This window comes from Mirounga angustirostris, unplaced genomic scaffold (genome assembly GCF_029215605.1).
Source record: "Mirounga angustirostris isolate CCGP_5_RB_7025 unplaced genomic scaffold, mMirAng1.0.hap1 SCAF_12, whole genome shotgun sequence".
In the NCBI taxonomy this organism is placed as follows: Eukaryota; Metazoa; Chordata; class Mammalia; order Carnivora; family Phocidae; genus Mirounga; species Mirounga angustirostris.
This window is the reverse complement of record NW_026991720.1, coordinates 40484024-40508453: the sequence shown is the minus strand read 5'-3', so window position 1 is coordinate 40508453 and position 24430 is coordinate 40484024. Positions and strand designations below refer to the sequence as shown.

Below are 24430 nucleotides of genomic sequence, written 5' to 3'. Positions count from 1 at the left end.
ACTTGGGTCTTCTGTCCAAATGTGGTGTGGTAAAGGACTGTCTGCTCCCCCGCTTTCCGGTTCTGTGGGACAGAAAGCTCTTTCCTATTATCCCCTGTACAGTTAATACTTAAATCGGCTCATCTGTATCTGACTCACTGTTGAACAAGTTTTAACGGAGTATGGCTGCCATTCCTTCACAGAGTCCTTGCTCTTTAACCTGGGAGGGCACGTGGCTATTCCCTTCTGAGAGCTCCTGTGGAAGTGCACCTCTTTCGAAGGGATTAAAATGATTTTACAGGGTCGCCTGGGGGATTCAGGTCATGATCTCAGTGTCCTGGGATCAAGCCCCACGTTGTCAGGCTCTCTGCTCAGCGGGGAGCCTGCTTCTCCCTCTGCCCCTCCCCCTGCTCATGCTCTCTTTCACTCTCTCTCTCTCTCAAATAAATAAATAAAATCTTTTTAAAAAATGACTTTACGTCATGTCCTCATTAATCTGTGTAAATCTAAGTGGAATGTTTCTATGGGGTGACAGGAAACCAATTTCATCACAGTCTGCTTTGAATCCCTACTTTTATGCACGCAGATCTAGTCACCAGATTTTAAATCCATTTACCAAACACCAAAAGGTCTTCCTTTCTGCACCCAGAAGGATGATTTTTTTTTTTTTAAAGATTTTATTTATTTATCTGAGAGAGAGAATGAGACAGAGAGAGAGAGCATGAGAGGGGGGAGGATCAGAGGGAGAAGCAGACTCCCCGCTGAGCAGGGAGTCCGATGCGGGACTCGATCCCGGGACTCCAGGATCATGACCTGAGCCGAAGGCAGTCGCTTAACCAACTGAGCCACCCAGGCGCCCCCAGAAGGATGATTTTATATTAAATACAGATGGCTAGGCTCCCTAGGGAGCTTAACTAATAAATTTATAATCTAGGTGCTAATATTTTTTTGTTCATTAGGTAATTCGTTTTTAGAAAATGGGAAAAATTGGCAAATAATGGGCTGATACTTCTTTAGCCAAAAGACTGTCATTATTATATCTAGAAACAGGATTATTCTAGTAGAATCTTATCCATTTCAGCCTAGAAAGGGAAGAAGACTTGTAGTAAAGTAGACCAGAAGGTTAAGTTGAGTTCTTTGAATTACGTTCTGGAGGATTCTAGTTAGACATCAGTGGAGGCACTGGATGGTATAAATCCATGTGCCATCTTCTCCCTCCTCCTCCCACTTTTATGTCCTTTGCCCAATGCCAAGTAAATAAAAACTTTATAAATCATCTTATGGGAGCAGTATGTCCTGACTATTGATTTTTCCAAAGGTGATGAAAAGATCAAGCATAGAATCGACTATCTGGCTAACTGAGCTAAGAGATCATCTAGTCCAATTCTCCCACTTATTAGATGGGAAATTGTAGCCCTGAGAGATTACGTGTCTGCCTAAAGGCGCTCAGTTGGTTACTTAGAGTTGTGAAGCCGAGAGTCAAGTCTACTCACTCCCAGCTCATCGCTCTTTTCCTACATAACCTCCTAGAAGAGTAGCTGCTACCTTTTGTGGTGGCTTTCTCAGAGCTACATTCATGATCACCTTCCCTCCTCACACCTAACTTCAGGACACAGGCATTGTTATCCCCATTTCTTTTTTTTTTCTTTTTTCTTTTTGAGAGAGAGAGTGAGAGCGAGCACAAGCAGGGGGAACTAGGCAGAGGGGGAAGCAGGCTCCCCTCTAAGCAGAGAGCCTGATGTGGGGCTTGATCCCAGGATCCTGGGATCATGACCTGATCCGAAGGCAGACGCTTAACCGACTGAGCCACCCAGGTGTCCTGTTATCCCCATTTTTGATGGGGAGACTGCCCACGGTCACACAGCTGGTCAGGGGGAGAGGCGGGAGTGCACCCATTTCATCCCGCCCCAGGGCTCTTGTCCTCATCATCATGCCACACTATCTTCTGGAAAAGCATTTGCCCTGATGATGATGCCCCATGCAAGGAATGCGGTGAGAAAGGAGGGAGCTCCCTCTTTGGCTGCTCTCCCAACGGAGCCTTTCTCAGTCCCAGCTGGAACTTAGCTCTTATCATCATTCTGCCCATGGTCCTTCCCCTGAGGCCCCTTTTGAAGCTCAGTTCCATAGCTTGCCATCCTCTGGGAACAACCTATACTTTCATTTCTCAAGGAAGTTCTGCCTTTGGAAGTTCCTTAATATGATTTTTAACTGTAATATCTGAAATTGTTTGAATTTACTCAATATTCAGCACAAAACCATTAAAGAAAATAGCCAGGGGGACGGGCTTGGCATAAACATGAAATGATATTTGTCATTAGTGGGTGAGCTCTGTGTCTGAGCAGAGCATCCACTGGTTTTCAAAAATATCTGCCAGAGTTTCTCCTGGGCCATAACTGGTGTTTTTCTTGGTAGAGTTGCTACTGCTTATGCTTGCTCCGGGTTGTCCCTCAATCTCATCACTCTCCCCAGATTTATCTTTAGTTTTAGTTTCTGACTGTTTGTTTATAGGACAGTATGACATGAATCCTGTGACTTTGCAATCAGCAGCCTGTCAAGAGAAGAAGAAAGCAATCAAAAGACTTCACTTCCTTGACTGAGAAAGAGCAGAGAGTGCCTCCTGTCTATTGGAACTAGTCTAATGGCACCCATTCTGACATGGTATTTTGGGATTAAAGTTCACTGAGACAATTCAGAAGTTCTTCTTGCAAGATTATGAAAACTGATTCTATCCCACCTTGGTGCACTGTTACTTAAATCTCCAGATAAAGTAATTTTCACCTAGAAGGGAATCAGTATGGGGATTTGAGAATTAGGGCCATCCATGCTGAAAGTTTCAAAATCAAATCCAGCTGTGGGTACCAGCTCTCCTGACACCAGAGGGAGTCATTAACAGTAAAGGCCGTAAAAAAAAAAAAAAAAAAATTTAAAATAAAATAAAAATAAAATGAAAGTAAGGGCCATAGAGTTGCTGGAGTATGAATCCTTGCTCTTCCGCAACTTTGGGCAACTTAGTTAGCTCCTCAGGGTCTCAGTTTCCTTATCTGTGAAGTGGGTATAACCACAGAGTTACCCAGGGTTACCAGGAGGAGGAAATGCATTAAAATAAGTAAAAGGAGAGCCTGGTACATGGTAAGCTCTCGATACATGTTGGCTGTTCTTGAAAACACACTAGCAGACTCGTGGCACTAAATAGCTCAGGTGGCTTTTCAGTTCCATGGGTCTTCTGGTAATTCTTTGATTTTCCCTGGGTGCACATGGGGAGTCAGAACTTACCCGAACTGCTATTCCTGTTCGGAGTCCAATGCTGCAAGGCCTACCCTTAAGCCGGCACCCATGCCCCATGACTTCCCAGGGGAGCAGGCCACCGTTCACCCTCGCTGGGACACAGTGCCCCAGACACAATACCTTGCCTCCGCCGGCAGTTGAGTTTCCTAAAGCAGGTCCCTTCCACGAGGCGGTTCAGGCGTTGCTGTTTGATCAGCTCCAAGATTTCTGGTTGAATCTTCTCCTTCAGTTCCCTGTGAAGAACACACACGCACTGCATGGCATGCCTTGAGAACAGCACCTGGTTGAAAGGGCATCGTGGGCAGATGGGGCAGCGAAGTGCAAGCCACATCTTTCCACGACCATCCCAACACCTCCCAAGATGGTGCATTAGAGGATTATTTATTAAGAGTTAGTGGACAGGTTGACCTGTTAAAACAACACTATAGATTCTCTGACATTTACAGAATACCCACCAAAGCACCAGCCACTTGCGTGACGTTTTGCTATACCAAAGCCTCCCGAGAAGTTTCTTCCCTTGTTTCTCAAAGCCACAGATATAAACTCATGCAGAAACTCACTTGGCTTTGCCAAGACAATAAATCTTTGGTCACACTTCCCCCCCTACAGCAGGTAAACTCCCAGACTACATTTGTGATCTGACCAAAGAGCAATACTGGGCAGCCATGTAATTACTAATTCCACAGCAAACTGCAGGACCACATTTTGCTTTCCACTCTATCACTTACAAATGGGAGCAACATATCATCCCTGATTCTAGCCCACAGAGCTGGGGATAATGATAGGATAAATTAGGGATTATTTGCATCTTGAGTCAGGCTAATATAATATAACTTAGTTTTAGATGCACTATGCCTTAAAGATATCAGGACAGAGTACAATGTTTTTTAAATCTCTTTTTTTCTAAGAAGATTTTATTTATTTATTTGAGAGAGAGAGAGAGAGCAGGGGGAGGAGCAGAGGGAGAGGGACAAGCTGACTCCTGGCTGAGCACGAGCCCAACTCGGGGCTCCATCCCACGACCCTGAGATCATGACCTGAGCTGAAATCAAGAGTCGGACGCTTAATCCACTGAGACATGCAGGCACCCCAAGAGAATAGTTTTTTTTTTTTTTAATCATGTGAAATTTTATGTAGTGTTCTAGCATTTGAGTCTAGGATAGCTAGAGCTGTTCTGGTTGATGCTGGACAGGGAGAACCCTCAGTAGTGTTAAAGTATTGATTAGAACATAGACCTAGAACTTGGAAGACTAGGGTTTCAATCTAGACTCTGCCCATGACTTGCATTTCATGTAGCTCATCTAAGTCTCAGTTTTCCCACCTGTAAAATGGGGATATGAACATTTTGTGGGAAAACGCTGTGACTCCCAAAGGAGACAGTGTAAGTGCAAGTGCTCTACGAGCCCCCTGGGCAGGAACGCAAAGTTATTACTGAATTTGCTTTGATGATACTCTCTCCTTCCCTCAGGCCAACTCTCCATACGCCCACATTTCACTGTAGTCATGGCTCACATGTCTGTCAGCTTCCACCTCAACTCTGGACCTGCTCCGACTGCAGACAGGCTGTCTTCACAGGGTGATTGGCTCATGGGTGGGGAAGGCACTCACGCTTGGGAAGTGCCTGCTTTGAGTCGGGTAGTGGGACTATCCGATTTTAGCTCAATTAACATCCCCTTCTCGCTCCCCCTCAAAAACCTCCAAGTTTTGGGAACACGTAGTAGTGTTATTAATACGTAGGTATTATTATTTCTATTTTACAGGTGGGGAAACAGCTCATAGAGGTTAAGTGTGGAACTCAATCTTCTGCATACAAACTGCTTCTATTTACATGTGAAATAAAGAGAATTAAAAAGTCACATCAAAGGATCTGGCCCTCTAATGAGGTGTGCTAGTACTCTGCTAATACATATTTTAAACTCCAATGGCTTTAAACCTCCTGTCATTTGATACCCTTGCAACTGAACATTTATAAAGCATAATATGGAGATTGAGTCCTAAGAACACAGCTTGGTACCTTTGTAAAGCTCTCCTGCGCAGACCTCCAGGGTCTCATCTCGGCCTTTCAGATGACTAAAACTATTTATCATCAGTGTTCAGCTTTTGTAAAATGGACTTAGTATACTGCAGCTTTGATGAACCCTGCTCTGAATGGGAGAAAAAGGTGGGGGGAAACGCCAGGGCAGCCACACGCAACAGTAAATCACCGCTCCTGACTTCCAAGCCAGGGCGATGGGGCAGAGAGGATGAAATGGCACTAAGGGATCGAGAGGTCACTGGAGAAAGGGTTTGGGAATTTCATTGATTCTTAGGTTGCGATGTATCTTTAAATAATAGTTTTAGTAGGCTAGAGTTGAATTATTAAAATGGAGATAAAGATGCAGGGAAGAGGACCAAAAGGAGGAAATAATTGAAAGTACTTCCGAGTCATTTTAGTCGATGATTTATGACATCTTAGTGTAAGACCCAGACGTGCGCATGGTGACACACTCCATTATGGAAACGTCTCCTGGGGAGATATTTCCAGAGTGAGTGAATCCACTGCAGCAAGAATTAACCGTTCCTTGTTGTGAACCCCAAAGGCCTCTAAAACATGACTGGGCAATGAGAAAAAGAGGACAACTTTTCTTTTTTTCTAAGTGATTTCCTCTTCTTTTCATGCAAATGGACCCACTTGCTATAAAATTCACTCATATTAGGAAAACATATATAACACCTACATGGTGTGTCTGTGGATGAGGTTGGACCTCAGTGTAATGCGTTGTGGACTGCAGTTTGGGATAGAGATTCTCAGCTTGGGGTCAATGAGGCCAAGGTCATGGGTTCACTGCCCTCGTTTTGATAGATATTCTTCTAATTCTGTCTAAAGGCCTTGTAAATAAATAAAAGAAGGAAGATTAAAGGGGGTAGGGTGAATGAGTGTATGAAGAGCAATTCCAGGTCCAGCATCGTTTCTGGGAGACAATCCCAGGTCCAAGGCCAGCAGCGAGGCCAGTGCCACATACAGAAGACAGACGGCACTGCTAGACCAGTGAGCTGCCTCCTGGCCCTGCGGTCTGCCCCACTGAGCTGCTACTCGGTGTCCGCCTAGAACAGAGGGTGGCACGCATTTCCTGTAAAGGCCAGACAGGAAATATTTCAGGCTCTCGGGGCCATAGCTGTCTGTGGCAACTACTCAGCTCTGCCGCAGTAGAGTGGAAGCAGTCAACGAATGGTATGTAAACACACAAGTGTGGCTGTGTTCCAATAAACCTCCAATTACAGAAGCAGGTAGTGAGCTGGATTTGCCCCAAGAGCCATCTATACTTTGCCGACCCCTGATCTAAAAGGGTTCCGTGAAGACTTTGGGTGTGCTGAGGGACAGTGTCTGTTTCATGGAAATTGATCTGTCTTGACAACCGGAGGGCCTCCAAATTCAGTCCTTGAATTTCTTCTGTTCTTTATATTATAGACTCATGACTTTGAATATCAACTTTATGCTGACAGCTTCCCAAATTTATATTTCCAACTCGGACCTTTCAGCTGAACTCCAAATTCGTCAAACCAACTGTGAGACATGCCAAATGTGCATGTCTCACGGACACCTCAAACTTGACAGGTCCAAAGCTGAACTCCTGACCCCCTGTCTCGACCTGCTCTACTCCTTCTCGCCTTTGGTTGTTCAGCTCAAACAAAACTGTGAACTCCTCCTTGACTCCTCTCTTTCTCTTATTCAATCAATCAGGAAATATCATTGTTTCTTATCTTCAAAATCTATCTAATCTATAGTAGAGACTTGAATCACTTTGAATCATCTCTCGCTTGGGTTATTGAAATAACTTCCTTACTGACCTCCCTGGTTCCAGACTTGCCTCCCTGGAGTCTATTCCCACTACAATAGCAAGAGGGATCATTTAGAAACCTGAGTCAGAGCACATCAATCCTCTGCTCAAAACCCTCCAAAGGCTCCCCAACAAGGCCCTCCATCATCAACTCCCAGCCACTTTTCTGGACTCACCTCCTTTTGCTCTCCTCCTTGCTTAGTCTTCTTCAGCCACAGTGGCCTTCTTATTTATTGAACACCCGGACCCACTCCTACCTCAGTGCCTTTGCACTGGTTTTTCTCTCTGCTGGAATACCCTTCTCTTAAATATACACATGGCCTGCTCCCTTAGTCCCTTAAACATCTTAACTCAAATGTTATCATCCCAACTAGAGGGACCTATTCTGACCACATTACTTAAGACTGCCAGCTCTCCATTTCCCTTATCCTGCTTTATATTTCCATTGTCATTATCCTCTTTTAACATGCTATAATCTTATTTACTATGTTTATTGACTGTGTCTCCCCACTAAAATACAATCATTGCAGGGCGAGAATTGCATCTGTCCTCTTCACTGCTAAATCACCAATACACAGAACAGTACCTGGTACGTGGCAGGCATTTGATAAGCATTTGTCAAGTGCACTGGACACTGAAAACTGTGTAACTGACCAGACCATCCTGCTGGCACTTGCTGAGAGAAGGCCCTGCACAAAGCTTGTGGCCAATATTTAGTGAGGAGGCAGATAGGCAGGGTAGGCGTTAGCCTGATTTCTGGCCCCGTTTTTACTTTTCCTTTCTCACTATACTTCCACTGTACCTTCTGAGATAAGGCGAGGCATACACAAGTACAGTCATAGTGTCAGTTTTACCACTGACATATCAACAGTGTGACAACATGTCCCATTCTGGTTATCAGCTAATGGTAAGAGGGATCATTTCTCTGAGTGGATATTATGTGCCAGGCATATATCCTAAGTGCTTTTCAGGCACTACATCATGGAATCTTCATAACCGTGCAATGATGTGGACACTTTAATCATTTTCTTTTTTAGACCTTAGAAAAACAGGCTTAGAATGGGATATGTAACTTGTCTAAAGAGCCACATGTCCAAGTAGTGGCCTTGGAGTCTGAGCCCAGATTGGTTAGCTCCCTGGGTGTGGATTTTCTACCTTTTGCTACTATGCTTCACTGGTGTTTATCCTTGCATCTCTCCTTCCCCACCCAGTGTAGTGTTAAATGACCTGGTTTTGGACTATTCAAGTTTTTTATATCCATTAACTTGGATTAGTTGTGTGGAGGGACTTATCTACCCTGTAAAGTCATGCTAAGTGGAAAGTACAAATACCTCCTCTCTGAAATAATCGGTCAAGAGCTAAGAAATACAACAGAGCTTCTTCAACCTACTGAATATTCCCCCCAAATATTTGCTCACACAGAGTGTGCATTTTTGTACTCAGGAAACATAAACAGTTTATAATAATGGGACGCGTGCCTCAAAGGCTCTCTGGGGCACTTGGGTTTGCTACCAAGCTGTGTGTGGCAGGCACAGAGGGAGCCAGGCCGTGGGGGGAGCACTATGGCGGTCAAGAGGCTGGTGAGGGTATGGCCAGTAGGGTTCTGTACCAGCAGGCAAGCCCCAGCCAAGTCACTGTCCCAGTCTGCACACTGAGAAGCTGGAAACTTAAAGGTACTTTCCAGTTCTCAATTTCGAATATCCTAACTCCTGAGCTTGGGGGAGATGTGTCTCCGTGTGCTCTCATGACAACCCCCGCCTTTGTTTCCTCTACTCAAGCACAGTCTCTGTTCACCCTCCCACCCAAATTTTACAACCTGGGAGAGTGGGGTGGGGTGGGACAAGTGTCTCTGGTTCTCTGCCCATCCGCAGCACAGGGCCCGGCAGGCAGGAGTCACTCGAGACATATTTGTTAAATGAATGAGTGAGCGAAGGCAGACCATCATGCGTGGGCTGTCCCTTTCTGTTGACGTGAATTTGTCCTGTGAGCCATGTCAGCAGCCTTTAGGCTTTATCCAATCCTGCAGTGAGTTCCTGTCTAGCAGGTCATTCTAACAGACAAAACATCCCCAGATGAGCAGCGGGAGGCTGGCTCCCACCTGCCCATTTCGGAGGCTGGGATAAGGATCAGGCTGGCCCACGGCCCTCTTAAATGCAATAGTTTCTAACAAGCCCTTATTGCAACCATGCAAGGGCCCCAGTGAGCCATGTGCTTTTCAGTCCCGTGGCCAAATGATGACACCAAAGGGACACACATACAGAAGACTTCCTGTATATTTGCATTGCTTCTCCTCACATAATAAATGCAAACGTAAGAGCCTCTTTTTTTTTTTTAAGATTTTATTTATTTATTTGACAGAGAGAGACAGTGAGAGAGGGAACACAAGCAGGGGGAGTGGGAGACGGAGAAGCAGGCTCCCCGCGGAGCAGGGAGCCCGACGTGGGGCTCGATCCCAGGACCTGGAATCATGACCTGAGCTGAAGGCAGATGCTTAACGACTGAGCCACCCAGGCGCCCCATGAGCCTCTTATAATCAAGGGAAAACGCCAGAATGTCATGGGCAGAGCCTCAGGAAATAAAGGTATGAAGCCAAAACAGGAGCAAAGTGTTCACACTTCACATGCAGTTAACATTCTTACTTAGAATAAAGTCACGGTCAAACAATAATTTGGGATCCCTCACCCTTGACTGAAGTGGTTTCTCAAGTCTCCCTTTAGATTTTTTTTTTTTAAGATTTTATTTATTTATTTGAGAGAGAGAATGAGAGACAGCACGAGAGGGAAGAGGGTCAGAGGGAGAAGCAGACCCCCCGCTGAGCAGGGAGCCCGATGCGGAACTCGATCCAGGGACTCCAGGATCATGACCTGAGCCGAAGGCAGTCGCTTAACCAGCTGAGCCACCCAGGCGCCCTTCCTTTAGATTTTAAGAACGGCTGTCAAAAGCATAATGAAGTCTCTGTGTGTTTGCACATCTGCTGAAACAAACCTTAGGGAATCCAACATTTTGGTGCTGTAGGCCCTGTGATGGGATGAGGTGCTGCCATCCCTCTCCGCAAGTAAGAAACCCTATCTCTGAGGAGTCAAGCATTTATCAGAAGGGCTTTCTGTTTGGTATTTCTAGCTGTACCTTCTGGCTGAGGACCAGCCCAAAGGCCCAGCAGTGCCTGCTGCAGAGCTGGCTGGCACTCAATGCAAGTACAAGTCAGGTCTCACCATGATGAAAGCCAAAGACCCCCAGGAAGCATTCCCGCCCTGCCGCCCAGCTCCACCCTCACTCAAGTCTGCACTTCTGCTCCGCAGCCTCTGACTGTGCCTCCCAGGGCCTGAGAGCAAGCATGCATGAGGGAGCTGCAGACCTGTGAACTTTTTAAAACCACATCTTAGTCTTGCACTTCGCAAAGGAGCTCTGCTGGGGTGGACAAAGCATGAGCTGAGGGATCCGTGGGCTGGAGCTCAAGTCCCGGCTCCTCCCCTCTTTCTGGACTATTCCTGCTCCTTGAGTGGGAATAAGACCTACCTACTTCATTCACATGGATGTGAGGAAATGAAACAGCAGGAGGCGCTGCTTTGCAAATTGCCAAGCACTAAAAATGTCAAAGATATGAGAGTAATGGACAGAAAGAGGGGCAGAAAGAAAACGAATCAGAAACAGAGAGAGGTGGGGTTCATATCATAGTGACACTTGTGTTGTAAGTCAGCTTCATAACAAAAGTTCAGAAGAAGCTGTGGCTAGTCTTCTGAGGGGGAATGAGAACACATTTCACACACTTTCCTTACCCCTACCTCTTCTCCTGTTTCCTTCCCTATAAATTATAAGGGTAACAGAACTGACCTAGCTCTTAGAAAAGGACAAGGGAAGATAAATAGGCCAGTTCTAAGAAAAGACGGAGCAAACCAAACAGTCTTCATTGGAAGTTCAGAACATCCTAAAGATGGAGGTACGCAAAATGACAACTGTCGCAAGTGCACCTGCTGCAAGGTCCTATAAACAGGGGCCCTGCTGCTCTCGGACTTGGGCCTATGGGCTGATAGTCATGGGGGCGATGCAAGGTGCTCTGGGGTGAGGCAAAGCTGATGGATGGGGCAGGGGCAAGTGAATCTCTCTCTTCCTCTCCATCTCCCTTCCACTCACCACTTGAACATTCATATTGCCTGAATTACCAGTGGGCTTTGTTCTGGCTGGGCAGAGCATCTTCCACTCAAAGGCACCCACCAAGAAATAGCTTCCCAGAGAAAAAATATTTGTTCCAAGTGTTAGGAAAGGTCCCCCCACTTTTCAGCTACAAATTTTCAGGGGACTCATCAGTAACCAGGCCTCTTCCTGGCTTAGGTCCTGCTGCCAACAGTGCCTGTCCCTGCCTTCCCCTCGGCCGCCCCTGCACCACCTTCCTCGGGGAGCTGCTGAGACTTCATGAACCGAACTGAGGTCTTCCCGAGTGTCTTTTGTTGGCCTTCCGCAAACAGCTCACAACATGGCCCACTGCACTGTGTGTGATCGGCCTTCAGACCAGAAATGATGGGTCAGAGCCTCCGAGGAGACAGAGCTCAGGGGTTACTTACAAAATCGGGCGAGACTGGAAATCTTCCTGGTTCATCCTCTCAGACTGGCGGATTTTCAGGATCTCAGTGTAGCTCAGGTTCTGCAGTTTGCACTTGAACTGGTCCAGGGAGCTAGGCTTGGTTGTAAGAGCTCTCATAACCTGCTCCTTCACCACCTGCATTACCTGTAGATGAAAGGAAGACCGTAACTTTCCTGGGGGGGGTTGTCCTTGCCCATTTGGAAAGATCTTCTAGAATGAACGGCTCCCTGCCTCCCTGCTTCCTACCCCCCTGCTTCCCTTCCCCTGCGCTCTCTGCCCAAACCTTGAGGGTACTTTTCCAAAGAGTAAACTACCATAATGTACATCTTCCACTTTCTCTTGTGCTGCTGGAACCACAAGGAAGGAGATGGATTGACGAAGTTGGAATTGGGTGGCAGGAGGCCTGGCTGGGAGGAGTGCTCCATTTGCTCAACATATTACGGGACCACTGCTGAAGCGACACTGTGCACAGTGCAAACTTCAAAAGTGAAAGGAGTCCAAGCAACAGCTAGGAGGCTGACTCACTGCTATTTCTTCCAGAAGAAGATCGCTGAGACACAATTAACTGTGGATGTCTGGTTGGCACTGGTTCAAACAAACGTGAAATGATACCCACACTCGCCCCTCTGAGAATGCTTTCCCCGTGTAGTGAAGGCCTGAGTGTTCATACACATAAGGGGTCTGAAATTGTGTATGTGCTGTTGCCTTCTTGAGCCAGGCACTAAAAAGAAGGTCTATTTAATAGAACAGACATATGCCATTGGATGCCTCAAGAAAAAAAGAATATGGTAATGTGCTGCCTAAGGACAGGGTCCAGCCCACAAGGAGGCAATTAAGCATTGCCTCTATTAATGTGGATTCGTCTTCATCAGAATTTATAAAGCAGGAAAAGACCAGAAAAGACATAGAGGCATCCAAGAGACGTGTAGTAATCTTCCTGCTTCTTTTTTTTTAATCCTCCACTGCAGAGGAGAACAATTGTTATCACTGATGAGGTATCTACTATGGTGGAAGCTTTATGGATGTTCCCTCTCTTAATCCACTCAAATCTAGGAGTTAGCTGTGGTCATCATTCTATTTACATATGAAGAAACTGAGGCTTTGAAATGTTAAGTAACTAGTTCAAAATCATAGCGCTGGTTGGTAGGTGGATGAGCTGGGATTTAACACTACTCCACTGCCAATCACACCACCATTCTTGGGGTCACTCAGTAATGTTAAAATGAAAGGAAATAGCAAATGCACCTCAATTATATGCTAATTCTGTGCCAGACACATGTTTAGTCATCATCTCATTTAATCTTCCCTCCAATATAGTAGAATAGGTGTTATTACCCCTATTTTAAAGATAAAGAGGCTGAGACTGAAGATTGAGGACTTACCCAAGGCCACATATATCTAGTTGAATTCTATGACACCAAGTAGCCCCACATGATGGATACTGCATGCATCTGATGTTGAAAAGCCCTGGCATGCCGCTTACCCTTTATCATTATGAATATGATCCCACTATACTCCTTATGGCTTCTAATCAGTTGTTCGTCGAATAAATCACACATGGTAGGTACTCAGCAATTGCTCACGGACTAGTCTTACACTGAGATGCCAGGGCTTTTCAACATCAAATGCATGCAATATCCATCATGTGGGGCTACTTGGTGTCATAGAATTCAACTAGATATGTGTGGCCTTGGGTAAGTCCTCAATCTTCAGTCTCAGCCTCTTTATCTTTAAAATAGGGGTAATAACACCTATTCTACTGTATTGGAGGGAAGACTAAATGAGATGATGACTAAACAAATGTTTCTTAAGGAGCTGTCACAGAGATGACAGTCACCAGAACACATAGGATTGGACACAATGATTACACTAGTAGGTGGGCATGTGACCTGAGCTGACCAATCAGTATCCTTTCCCAGACTTCTGACTTGACTTGAAGCAGAGGTGAAGCATGCTCTTTTCCCCTAAAATTGACAACTATAACACTGTCTCTTACATGTGGAAGAGTGGAAGATATTGAGACTGATTCCATTCAACTTAGACAGAAGAAAGATTTGTGTGTGTGTGTGTGCGTGTGAGAGAGAGAGAGAGAGAGAGAGAGAGTTAATAATAGTTAAATTATATTCAACCATAATGTCAATTCAATGCTGACATTTGGTGGTTTTGTTACATGAACCTTTACCTCCCCAATTGAATGGAATTCCTGTCACTTGCAACTTAAGATCTTAACGAATACATACAATGAAGTCAAAGAGGAGTATCAGCTTATGGAGTGGAGTTTGCCCAGATTGGGGAAAAGTAAGAGAAGGAAGCTGGATAGAAACAATGAAGCTACTTCAATAAGAAAAACCTTTAAAAAATCATCTTCATTTATATGCTCATGGCTGTACCTTTGCGTGGAAATCATGATAATCCCTTATGGTGGTATGGGAAATTCTTCAGCTCCTACTTATACCTTATGCTTAAAATCCACTGTTAAGAGTTTCAATTCCTCTAGCTTAAGAATTTTATCTTTTGCTAGATGTAAGAATCCATAAGTGGGACAATCTTTTAAATTCCCAACAATCACTTGTGCTTCCGTTTAAAAGTGAATATAGACCATTTCCTAAGAGTAGGTTGATAGGATAAGAAAGAAGAAGCCAAAGGGGCACTTGGCCCTAGGGAAAGGGATGCAAGTAGTTAGGATACAGCACAGAATGAGGTTGGTGGAGGGAAAGACTGGCTTTGCCTGATTTACTTCACAGTTTTGCTCTGGCCCTGAGAAGTTCTGTGGTAACTCTGTGTGCCAAGGAAAATGACCCCAGGGAAAGATGTCATTGATTTTTTTTACGAAGACAAAATAGTTATATAAATTAAAATATTTCTCTATTTCCTTGCAAAGTAGCTTCCAAAAAGGCTAGAATTAATAGTGTTAAGTGTCTCTGAATGCTCTACGTGCATGATTTAAATCAAGATACTCACAACCACCATGCTTGACTCTGTCTTCTTTGGAAAATATCAAACCTTTTCTCATTGTTTGGAAAACCCACAGATGGTGTTGCGGAGGCATCAGCAAATCAATGGACTTAAAACTTCTTAATTAGGGCGCCTGGGTGGCTCAGTTGGTTAAGCGACTGCCTTCGGCTCAGGTCATGATCCTGGAGTCCCGGGATCGAGTCCCGCATCAGGCTCCCTGCTCGGTGGGGAGCCTGCTTCTCCCTCTGACCCTCCCCCCTCTCATGTGCTCTCTGTCTCTCTCATTCTCTCTGTCTCAAATAAATAAATAAAATCTTAAAAAAAAAACAAAACTTCTTAATTACAAAATATGAATACGCTTTGTCATAGACATCAGACAAACACGCTTTCAGAATCCGCATTCACCTACTGGTATTGACTGATTATTTTGTCAAGGTCAAACTGTGCCTGTGGTGTGTTTCTGGAATTTTTCCAGCACATGTTCTCTGTAATAATGTCACATGTTACAAAAGAAGAAGTGGGAGTCCTATAACACACATGTACTTCAAATGGAGAAAACCTTTCAGCTCCTCGGAAGATTGGGTTAAAAGAGTAAGTTCTGGGGACCCCTAACAAGAATCAAGTATGCTGGTAGTCTAACTGGGCTCCTGGTTTCCCTGTTGTTCATTGAGATATGCTCCTGTGTTTTATTCCAAGATCTCCTGAGCCTCCATGTGCTCCCTAGTCTAATCACCAATTTGACCCCCACCTTCACACCCACAATCTTCATCCGGCATTATTCATCTGTTCTCAACAACTGTTTTTCAAGCACCTACAATGTGCAAGTCACCGTAAGCGAGATATCTGAAGCCTTGTGTCCTGGTCTGGGGAAGTGGATAAGCCATTACATACTTGCCTCCTCCAAGGGATGAAGTGATGTCACAGTGGAGCAAGGGCGAGACAGTCATTCCCCAAATATTTAGCCCCTCTCAAATGCTGACAGGCTGATTGCACAGCACCAGGACTTTGGCTGGGGCTTGAGGAGAGACCAGATGTGGACACGATGAGTGGCAGAGAAGGAGCCATTCTTGGAAGAAACAGCATGAGCCAAGGCTTGGAGAGAGGAGAGCCCAGCCCTGGGTGGGGAGGAATGTATGGTGGTTTCATTCCATTGGAAAAAATCGAGGTGGGGCTTCGAGTTAGGCTGAAAGTCAGGCTGGGCCAGACAGTGGGTGGTTTTGCTGGCCAAGATGAACAATTTAAATTTGGATTTTTTTTTTCTGTAATTAGTGGTAAGTCACCAGGGGATTTGGGGTGTGTGTGATGGAATTCAATAGTGTAAACTATGTTGGGACACATACAAAAATTGGAGAGGGGCCTGGGGAAAGGAAGACATTACAAAGGAGTCATGATCCCTGATCAACTGGGGTAAGGGGGGATGTCAGGGAAGTGTGCAAGGCTGAGACTAACCTGCCTGGGACTGGAAGGACGGGTGGGAGGGTGAAGAGGGAAAGGGAGCTCAGGCAGAGGGATCAGCAAGAGCAAAGCCTGGAGGGAGGGAGTGCATGACTTAGGCATTAGACAAATCATGCTTTTGGAGTCCACGTTAGCAGCTTTCAGCAAGTGGGTGCTATTCGTGGCAGGATGGCTTCTCAGCCTTTATAAAGGGCCCACCACACACAACTGTAAAGCCAGGCTGTGACCGTCCTCAAGATATTCAACCCCTCTGAGCCTCAGTTTAAGCTTCTGTAAACTGGAAGGACTAATCATTTAGACTTCATCGAGGTGTTGCTCATTAGAGAAAGCCTCATATCCTTTATGGTACCCTGTGGATATTTAGCAAACATGAATTTCCCTTCCCAAGCCTTAGTTTGCTCACTATAAAGTGGAAGTAATAGCTCAGAGTTCATAGAGTTGCTGTGAAATCCAAACTGGATTACTTGCAAAGTACTGACACACTGAATGGAACACACTAGACACACAACCAATGTGATGTAATGTTCCCATACCTTCTGAGAATGAAATGACTTATGTCAGAGGGTTCTCCTATAAAAAATATCCTCAGCAGTGTTCCCAGACTACATCTGTATCACCTGGGAACTTGCTAGAGATGCAACTTCTCGGGCTCACCCCAGACCTATTGAATCAGAAACCCTACAATCAGTGTTTCAACAGCCCCTCCAGGTGATTCCAGCACTCACGAAAATGTGAGAAGCACTGGTCTCAGCAAACATCCAGCACCACTTTTCAGCCTTCAGTACAGTATCTGCAGCAATTTTTGTCATATCATAATAAAGCACTTAAGTCAGTTATTGGTGTACCTTTCCCCATCTAGACTGTAAATGCCTAGAGGGCAGGTCCTGTTTCTTATTTGTAATGTGGTCCCTAGTACTTAACCACGGTACCTTCCAGACTGTAATAATGATTGATAAGTTCAATGCCATAGATTCTTAGGCTCCCACCTGTCATCTGTAGAATTAAACAAATACATCCTTAACAGAATTACAAGACTGTTTAACATGGTTTTCAAAGTGCACTTTTACAAAGCCTAAAATCAAAGTCTGTGGCTCTGAGATGCTGTCTTAGGGTTTGAGAGATCATTTTGGACTTCTTTCCCAGGCTGAGCTGGAAAAGGCCGGTCTGCGGTTGAGCGAAGGGTTTCTGGAGAAGCCGCTACTGGGCATTGCCGCTAAAGGGGGCTGGGGGGTCAGCACTTACAAAAATGTACAATCTACCCAATCAGTAGCAACCCATTAAATGGATTTATCTTCATAACGAAGAGAAAAGGCTGTTGCACGGAAGACAGATGTCAATACAGTCCAGCTTAAAAATGAGTCATGTGGGAGAATTTTCATTGCTGGGCTTCAGCACTGGACCATTTTTCTTCCTAAGAATGTTCCTTACACAAGACAAAACAACTGAAGACTCATAAGGACCAAAAAATGGGAAGGATTCTGCCCGGAGAGGAGTCTAGGTGCTCATCTACAGACAGGAAAACTTCCCAGAGGCCAGGGATCACTTTGAAAGGCTACTCTCCAAGGTTAGGATGTGGGGAGAAGTGGCCTTGCCCAGAGAGAGTACTAGAAGTTCAGGTAAAAACTGGTGACATATGTGGCAGGGACAAGTATTGACCTAGATGCAGGTCTTTAAAATTAGGACACCTTCTGGAAACTAAAAATGGTTTTCCTTTGTACTTCTGCCACAGCTGGGGAGAGGACAGCCTAGGTCAGTCCACGCAAATGAGAGTTTTTGCTGAATGGTGTCAAGTGTATTAAATGGAGGGGAGAGAAAAAATAAAAATGCTTTCTGGACCCAAGGAGCAGCATTTAAGTTTCTGTATTTATTCCGGGGCAGTGTGGGCAGAGAGCAGAGGTTGGCAAATTTCTATTAAGGGCCAGATCATGTCTGCTGCCAACTACTTAGCTATGCCTGGGCATCGTGAACATGGCCGCAGACAGGAAGTAAATGAATGAGTGCGGCTCTGTTCCAATACAACCTGATTACAAAAAAACAGGTGGTGAGCTAGATTTGGCCGGTGGGCAGTGATTTGGCAACTCCTGGTCTAGAGGAAAAACACCTGGCTTTAGAGTTGGGCAGTGCTCATTTCAAAGTCTGGTTCCATGACCCGCTGAACCAGGTGACTCACTCAGCTTCTCTGAACCTGTTTCCTTATCTATAAAGTGGAGGTGATCATCTTCCGTCAGGATTAGGAGAAGCCCAAACATTATACCCATCAGTATGAGGTTTCCTGTGAATCCCAGTCCTAAAGACAGCTTATCCAAAGGAAAAATTCCTCCTTGCAGCATGCAAGCCACCTCTTGATGACACACGTTTATAACACATGTAGGGCAGTTCAAGATTATATTTAAGTTGCACTGCACAGAACTGATTCTGATATTTTAAAGTTTTTATTTTTTTAAAAGCAATGTTCTCAACTGTCCCCCCTGAATGGTTTCAGGACCTTGAAGATATTTTGGTCTGTCCTTGCTTTTCCTCCCGCCACATCTCCTGCTGGGGTTTGACCAGTGCAGTCCCGTGGTGAGGGGCCCTGTGGGGTCAGGCTTCATGGAAGTGGACAGAAACTGTTCTGAAATCAGAGAAGATCAGCCCAGCTGGTGTGCAACCCCCAGCCCCTCTCGATTTCATCATGTGTCCTCAATTATACCAGAAGAATTTGAAACATTTTGTTCATTAATAAATGCAGAAAAGCGCCTCCTTGGCTTCACCCCTCACACCCCATGATCTAGCCACACTCAGATCCTTTCAGTGCCTTGAACTTCACCCCTGTGCCTTCATTTGTGCTCTTCCTTCCACCTGTGACTAAAATCCTCCTAATACCGGCTCATTCTTCAAGTCGACAAAATCCTTCTCTGACCTGCTTTCCTCCCACCGAAGTCGGTGTTTTCTCCCATTCTCCCATCACAGGATTATACCATAACGCCATGAACTGTGTCCTTTGTTGACTATCGCATATCCAGAGTCTGTACAATCCAATTGTGTAGTAGTTACTGAGAAAGTATCTATTTAGTGGCATCTGAGTGGCTCAGTCTGTTAAGGCTCTGCCTTCAGCTCAGGTCATGATCCCGGGGTCCTGGGATCGAGCCCCACATCGGGCTCCCTGCTCAGCAGGAACCTGCTTCTCCCTCTGCCTACCACTCCCCCTGCTTGTCCTCTGTGTGTGTGTGTGTCAAATAAATAAATAAAATCTTAAAAAAAAGAAAATATCTATTCAACTTATGACCAATGGACTCATCAAGTGATTAAAAGAAAGGAATAGCTTAAAAAATCAGTAATTCTCAACCCTCAGTCTACAGTAAAATTTAAAGCATCCCTTGGCCTGGCCTCACCCCCCAGAGATTCTGATTCATTTGGTCTAGAATGGGTCCCGGACACGGGGCACATGTTACAATGCCCCACAGGGATGCTAATGTGCAGCTGGGCTTGAGGTCTACTGGTCTAAATGAGAAGGCATAAGAAGATAGGAAGGAGCGATGCCTGCTGCCCTTCCAAGGAAAAGAGAGAAGGGACAGGCTCCTCTGCCTCATTAAACTGCCCAATGCAACCTACAGATGAGGAAGCAAGCCCTCAACTTGTTATTGCCTGTAGCTCCCCCAAGGCTTGGTCTTCAGATAGGAGCTACGGTGTGGGCAGGATGAGTGTTCCCACCTGCGACAGTCAGAGAGCTGGTCAGGGGACCATGCTGGCTCTGTGCATGCTTTGAGAAGCCACCTTTACTCAGGAGACAGATACTCTGCTTACCACGGAGGCAGCCAAAGCCACTGTGGTGTGGGCATCTGCCTGCCTGGCTCAAGCACTATGTACGGACCCCCTTTAGCAAGGCAGCCCCGTCTTCCCAATGAGCCCACAATTCCCTGGGCAGCAATTAGCGTCCGTGTTCCCTGACACAGGGCAGTAGCTTATGTGCCAATCCGAGTAGGCAACCTGCAGCCGGCAGTGTCCACATGGGCCTGGGGAACCTGACGGAGGACTAGTATTAGAGAGTATGAAAGATGATTTTTCTTTTTTTAAAGATTTATTTATTTATTTTGAGAGAGCGAGAATGAGAGAGAGAGAGAGAGAGAGAGAGAGAGTGTACATGAGTGGGGGAGGGTCGGAGGGAGAAGCAGACCCCCCGCTGAGCAGGGAGCCCGATGCGGGACTCGATCCCGGGACTCCAGGATCATGACCCGAGCCGAAGGCAGTCGCTTAACTAACTGAGCCACCCAGGCGCCTGAAAGATGATTTTTCAAACGTCCCCTGAGAGCAAAGCAGATGACACTGGAGCCATCAGAAAGGGAGCTGGCTGCTCAGCACTGTTCCCTTGCTTGGGAACTTCCTCTGGTTTTAGCTGCTAATAAAATAGGAATTGGACGGCAGGAGATAGAAAGATGCTCATGCAGCTTCAAGCATCTTGAGAATCTGATCATAATCCAAACAGAGCTTTGAGGGCCTTGGCTTTAGTCCCCAAAATAACTCGTTAGACAATGCCTGACCCCGTAGTCCCATGCAGGTGCTAACTGGGTGATTTCACATTCCAAAGACTGAGACGCAAGGCACTAACAGCTGTCCTGTTCCTCATGAGAAGGCATTTAATTTAAGACTTAAGGCATTTTTATGGCCAGTAAAAAAAATAAACCTTTCAACTAGCAATTCATCTTAAAATCAATTAGCATGGGGTCTCTTGAAGAACAATGGATAGGGGAGCAACACACTTCTCACTTTCTTCAGCTGCCGCAGGAAGCCACCTCAAAAGAGGAGAAACAAAGGTGAAGTTTGGGATCACGACCTTCTCTTTGCAGCCTGCCCTTGAAGGGAGAGCAATGAAGAGGCCAGCGGTGTGACCAAACTTCCTTTCTCCACTGCAGACAGGGAGCCAAATTAATACAGTAATCAGGGCAGATTTGCTGGTCAGCTAATTGAAGACCCTGGTTGACAAGAGGGAGCTATTTTCACCAGTGTCTGATGGAGTCAGCCTCAGGCAAGCAAAGTCTGAGCAAATCACATTAGTGGGTGACATTTAGTCTACAGCTTTGAATAAACAACATGTCAAGTAAGTCAGTCAAAACATGTGACTATGTGTGGAGAAAGAGACAGAAACCAAAGGGGCTGGTTTGCTTACAAAAGTTGAGAAACTGTTTTCCCATAGGGTTAGGAGAAATGGCTAAGATTTTTTTTAATGAGAGCTTATTTATTATTTATTTAATTTTTTAAATTATAGCTAAGATTTTTTAAATAATTATGCTACTGTTGGTTTTCTAATGCTTGTTCACCAAAGTCAGCCATACTTCGTCAAACATGGATGTTGAAAGCGAAGTCTTTTGCAAGTCTTCTGAAAATTACAAAGAATGACCTTCCCAATGGGAAAGGCTCCCAAACTAGAGTCACTACTGAGGTATTGTTCTCTTGCAGCTGTGGCTGCCATGACTAAGAGTGGTGGTGGATTGACTCTCCTGGGAGGTCCCCAAAAGCAGAGGAGGAATTTCTCTGGAGAAGTAACTGAGCCTCAAAGGATTTTCCTTTTTTAAGTTACATAATCATGAGGCCAAAATACATACTGCTAAATGATGAGCAATTCCCGGTTGTACTTGTTAATGGATAAATGGCAACCACAGATATCCCTTTAAACATTATGGGCTGTTTACCAATAAATCTGGGATCGACCCGCTGTCCCTTCTTCGTTCATTCGTTGTAAGGTGTGAAGGAAAGGAGTGAATGGTAATTAATGTCTACTCATGTGTTGATCTACCCTGGTGTGTCTCAACCTCTGTGGATGGTGGGATTTTACCTAATTCATCTCTGTGTGTCCAGGATCAGTTCCATAAATATTTGTAGAGTGACTGAATAGACTAAGGGAAGACGGAGATTAAGAATATCAGTGGGCACTGATAAATTAGCCTCAAACTACTCTGAAATTGCCATTACAAAATAAATGAAATGTCTACTGTCTCACATGGAGGTGAAACCAGAAGCTCTGCACATTGAGATTTCCCGGCATGTTTTGCATAACCTGTTAAATAGTGACAAATGAAATGGGACAATCTGCCCCACTGGAAGGGAGACTTAGTAAACTTTTCATAAGCAGACTGCTCAGGCAAGACCACAGGGGATTCAGGGTGGGAAAAACGAGGTATGGCTCCCATAAACTAGCTTAGCCATCAGGCAAGGCTGCTGAACCCCAGGGAGATCAGAATCATTGCTCCAGTGAGTCACTCCGGAAGGACAGTGCCACCAAAATGGAAGTGTTGGTGGATGCTCCTCAGCAGACAGACGGGGCAGGGGAGTTGGCCACTCAGTGGGGCTTAAAATTTAGCAGTGCCCATTGGTCTCTACTCTGTGATATATATGGGAAAGGACTGTTCTTTTTACCCTTCTCCAAATACTCTCCCCTTTTCACTACTCATCCAACTAAGTGTGACATTTTGAGTAGACCATTCTCTGCTGGGAAGTTTAAAACACCATGGTATGCATTTTAATTTCCAAATAAATTCATCTGTATCATCAACAGAATATCTTAAGAGTAAATATATTTTGATTTTCTAAATTTTACCTAATAAGTTGTCAATTCCTGGTATTACAAACTTTAGAAGTATACAGTCCTGTACTTGCTCAGCTAACATTTATTAGACACTTAATATGGGCTGATCACTGGGCGAGGTGCTGGGAATACAAAGAACCAGACCCAGTGCCCACCTTGCAAAACTTGCCCTTAGTGGGAGGTAGGTGTGTAAACAAATAATAACATTGGACTTTAGTAAGTCCTATTATAGGTATGGGCTAACAATATAATTTTGGGGCAGGGAAAACAACGTGATTATTAAGCACATGACTTTTTTTGCACATACAAATATATTTCTATTGTATTTCTACCCTATTGTTTCAACAAGGGAACTTCTCAGAGTGTACTGAAATTATATATTCACTACTGGTCTCCCAGTAGGACCTTGAGCCTGAAGAAAGAAGACACTATACCTCATTTATCTTTTTATCACTAGGGGCTTCTAAAATCCCTCATACCTGGAAAATTTCCCACTCAGTCCAGTAAAGCGAAGGTCAATCAGACTATATTTCTGAATTGCATGTTAAGAAAAATGATGTCTGGTGGGTCTTTGTGAAGGCCAGGGATGAATCCCTGTGATAGTTTTAAGCAGAAGGAAAGAGAGGGCTTATAATAGTAGCAATGATAGATTAACTCTGGTTAACACACTGCTATACCAACGTCCTGCTGTATTTTTCCCAGATGGTTGTAAATTGGGACACCTCATAAATCCCCAGGCCTTTTCTTTTCCATGGCTGGTTATTACAGTGTCCCAGGGCAGAAGAGCACTTTCTAAACTAAAGTAATTGTGAGCCATTTATTATCTTTAAAGGAGAACCTGTCAACCACCACAGCACAAATTTCAGACAATTAAAACAGCCCAGACTGCTCTGATTCTGCAAAATCCCAACAGTCACTTGGTGGTTTGGAGCCAATGAGCCCAAAGAAGGTCTGAAATGGCTCCTGTGTTTCTCCACTCAATGCCCCTTCCTTTTTTGCTCATTTGCTCTACCTCTCACAGCTGGAGGAATATAGCTGTTCCCACAGTTTCCAAAAATCCACTGCATCTGCCACGCTTCACCTGAATGTGGTCCCTTGTCTACCGATGCGTCCTTTGGAGGAAACCCATAGAAGGTAATTGCGCAGCATATGTCAATATCTCCCATGTCAGTGGTGGGCATCACTAATCTATCAGGGCATTTTTTTTTTCTCAATAACTTTGGATTAGAGTTTCTTAAAAGTCCCAAGGCCCAATTTCTTTGAGGATTGGCCTCAGTCCTTCCAGGGCCTTTACCTATGTTCAATTTTACGTACTTGCCAAAGTTGTTCAATAACTACACAGTCTTTCTATCCAACTCACCATCTTGGCGATCGAAACCAATACTAACACCTCTGAAAATGGTGTACTGTCCATGGTAAGAATGTAATCATTGGTCCTAGAACAGTGCCAGACACTCAGAGCTGACACATGCTTGCTGGCATGGTGAAATAGTGGGCAGACATGGGTCTCCTAGGTCAAATTATAAACCTTGCGATGTTGAACACAATCAGCTTTTTCCTTCTTTTCAAATTTCCATGATTTTTATAACTCTGGAAAAAATTTCTGACTATAACCAATGTTTGAGGAACTTTCCTAGAATTATAATTAAGGTGAAATTAACTGAGGATTTGGGGGAAGTAATATCTGTTTCTATAATGCAAATCCTCTTGCTACTTATTTATTAAAAACAAATGAAATGATTTCCAAGAGGATATAATTTGTATTAGAGTTCAGATATACTGAAGAGTCAATGTTCTGTT

At 44.8% G+C, this 24430-nt stretch overlaps 1 protein-coding gene across 10 annotated transcripts in view; it reads right to left on the bottom strand.

Annotated features, from left to right (window-relative positions):
- Nucleotides 1-24430, bottom strand: part of ELMO1 (engulfment and cell motility 1) — a 520853-nt gene that overhangs the window by 30101 nt on the left and 466322 nt on the right. For all 10 annotated transcript variants that reach the window (XM_045864408.3, XM_054505224.2, XM_045864407.2 and 7 more), the window contains 2 exons: nt 11642-11805; nt 3385-3497 (listed from right to left, as the gene is read on the bottom strand). In XM_045864408.3, the coding sequence (XP_045720364.1) occupies nt 3385-3497; nt 11642-11805 (277 nt within the window). The remainder of the gene's footprint in view (nt 1-3384; nt 3498-11641; nt 11806-24430) is intronic.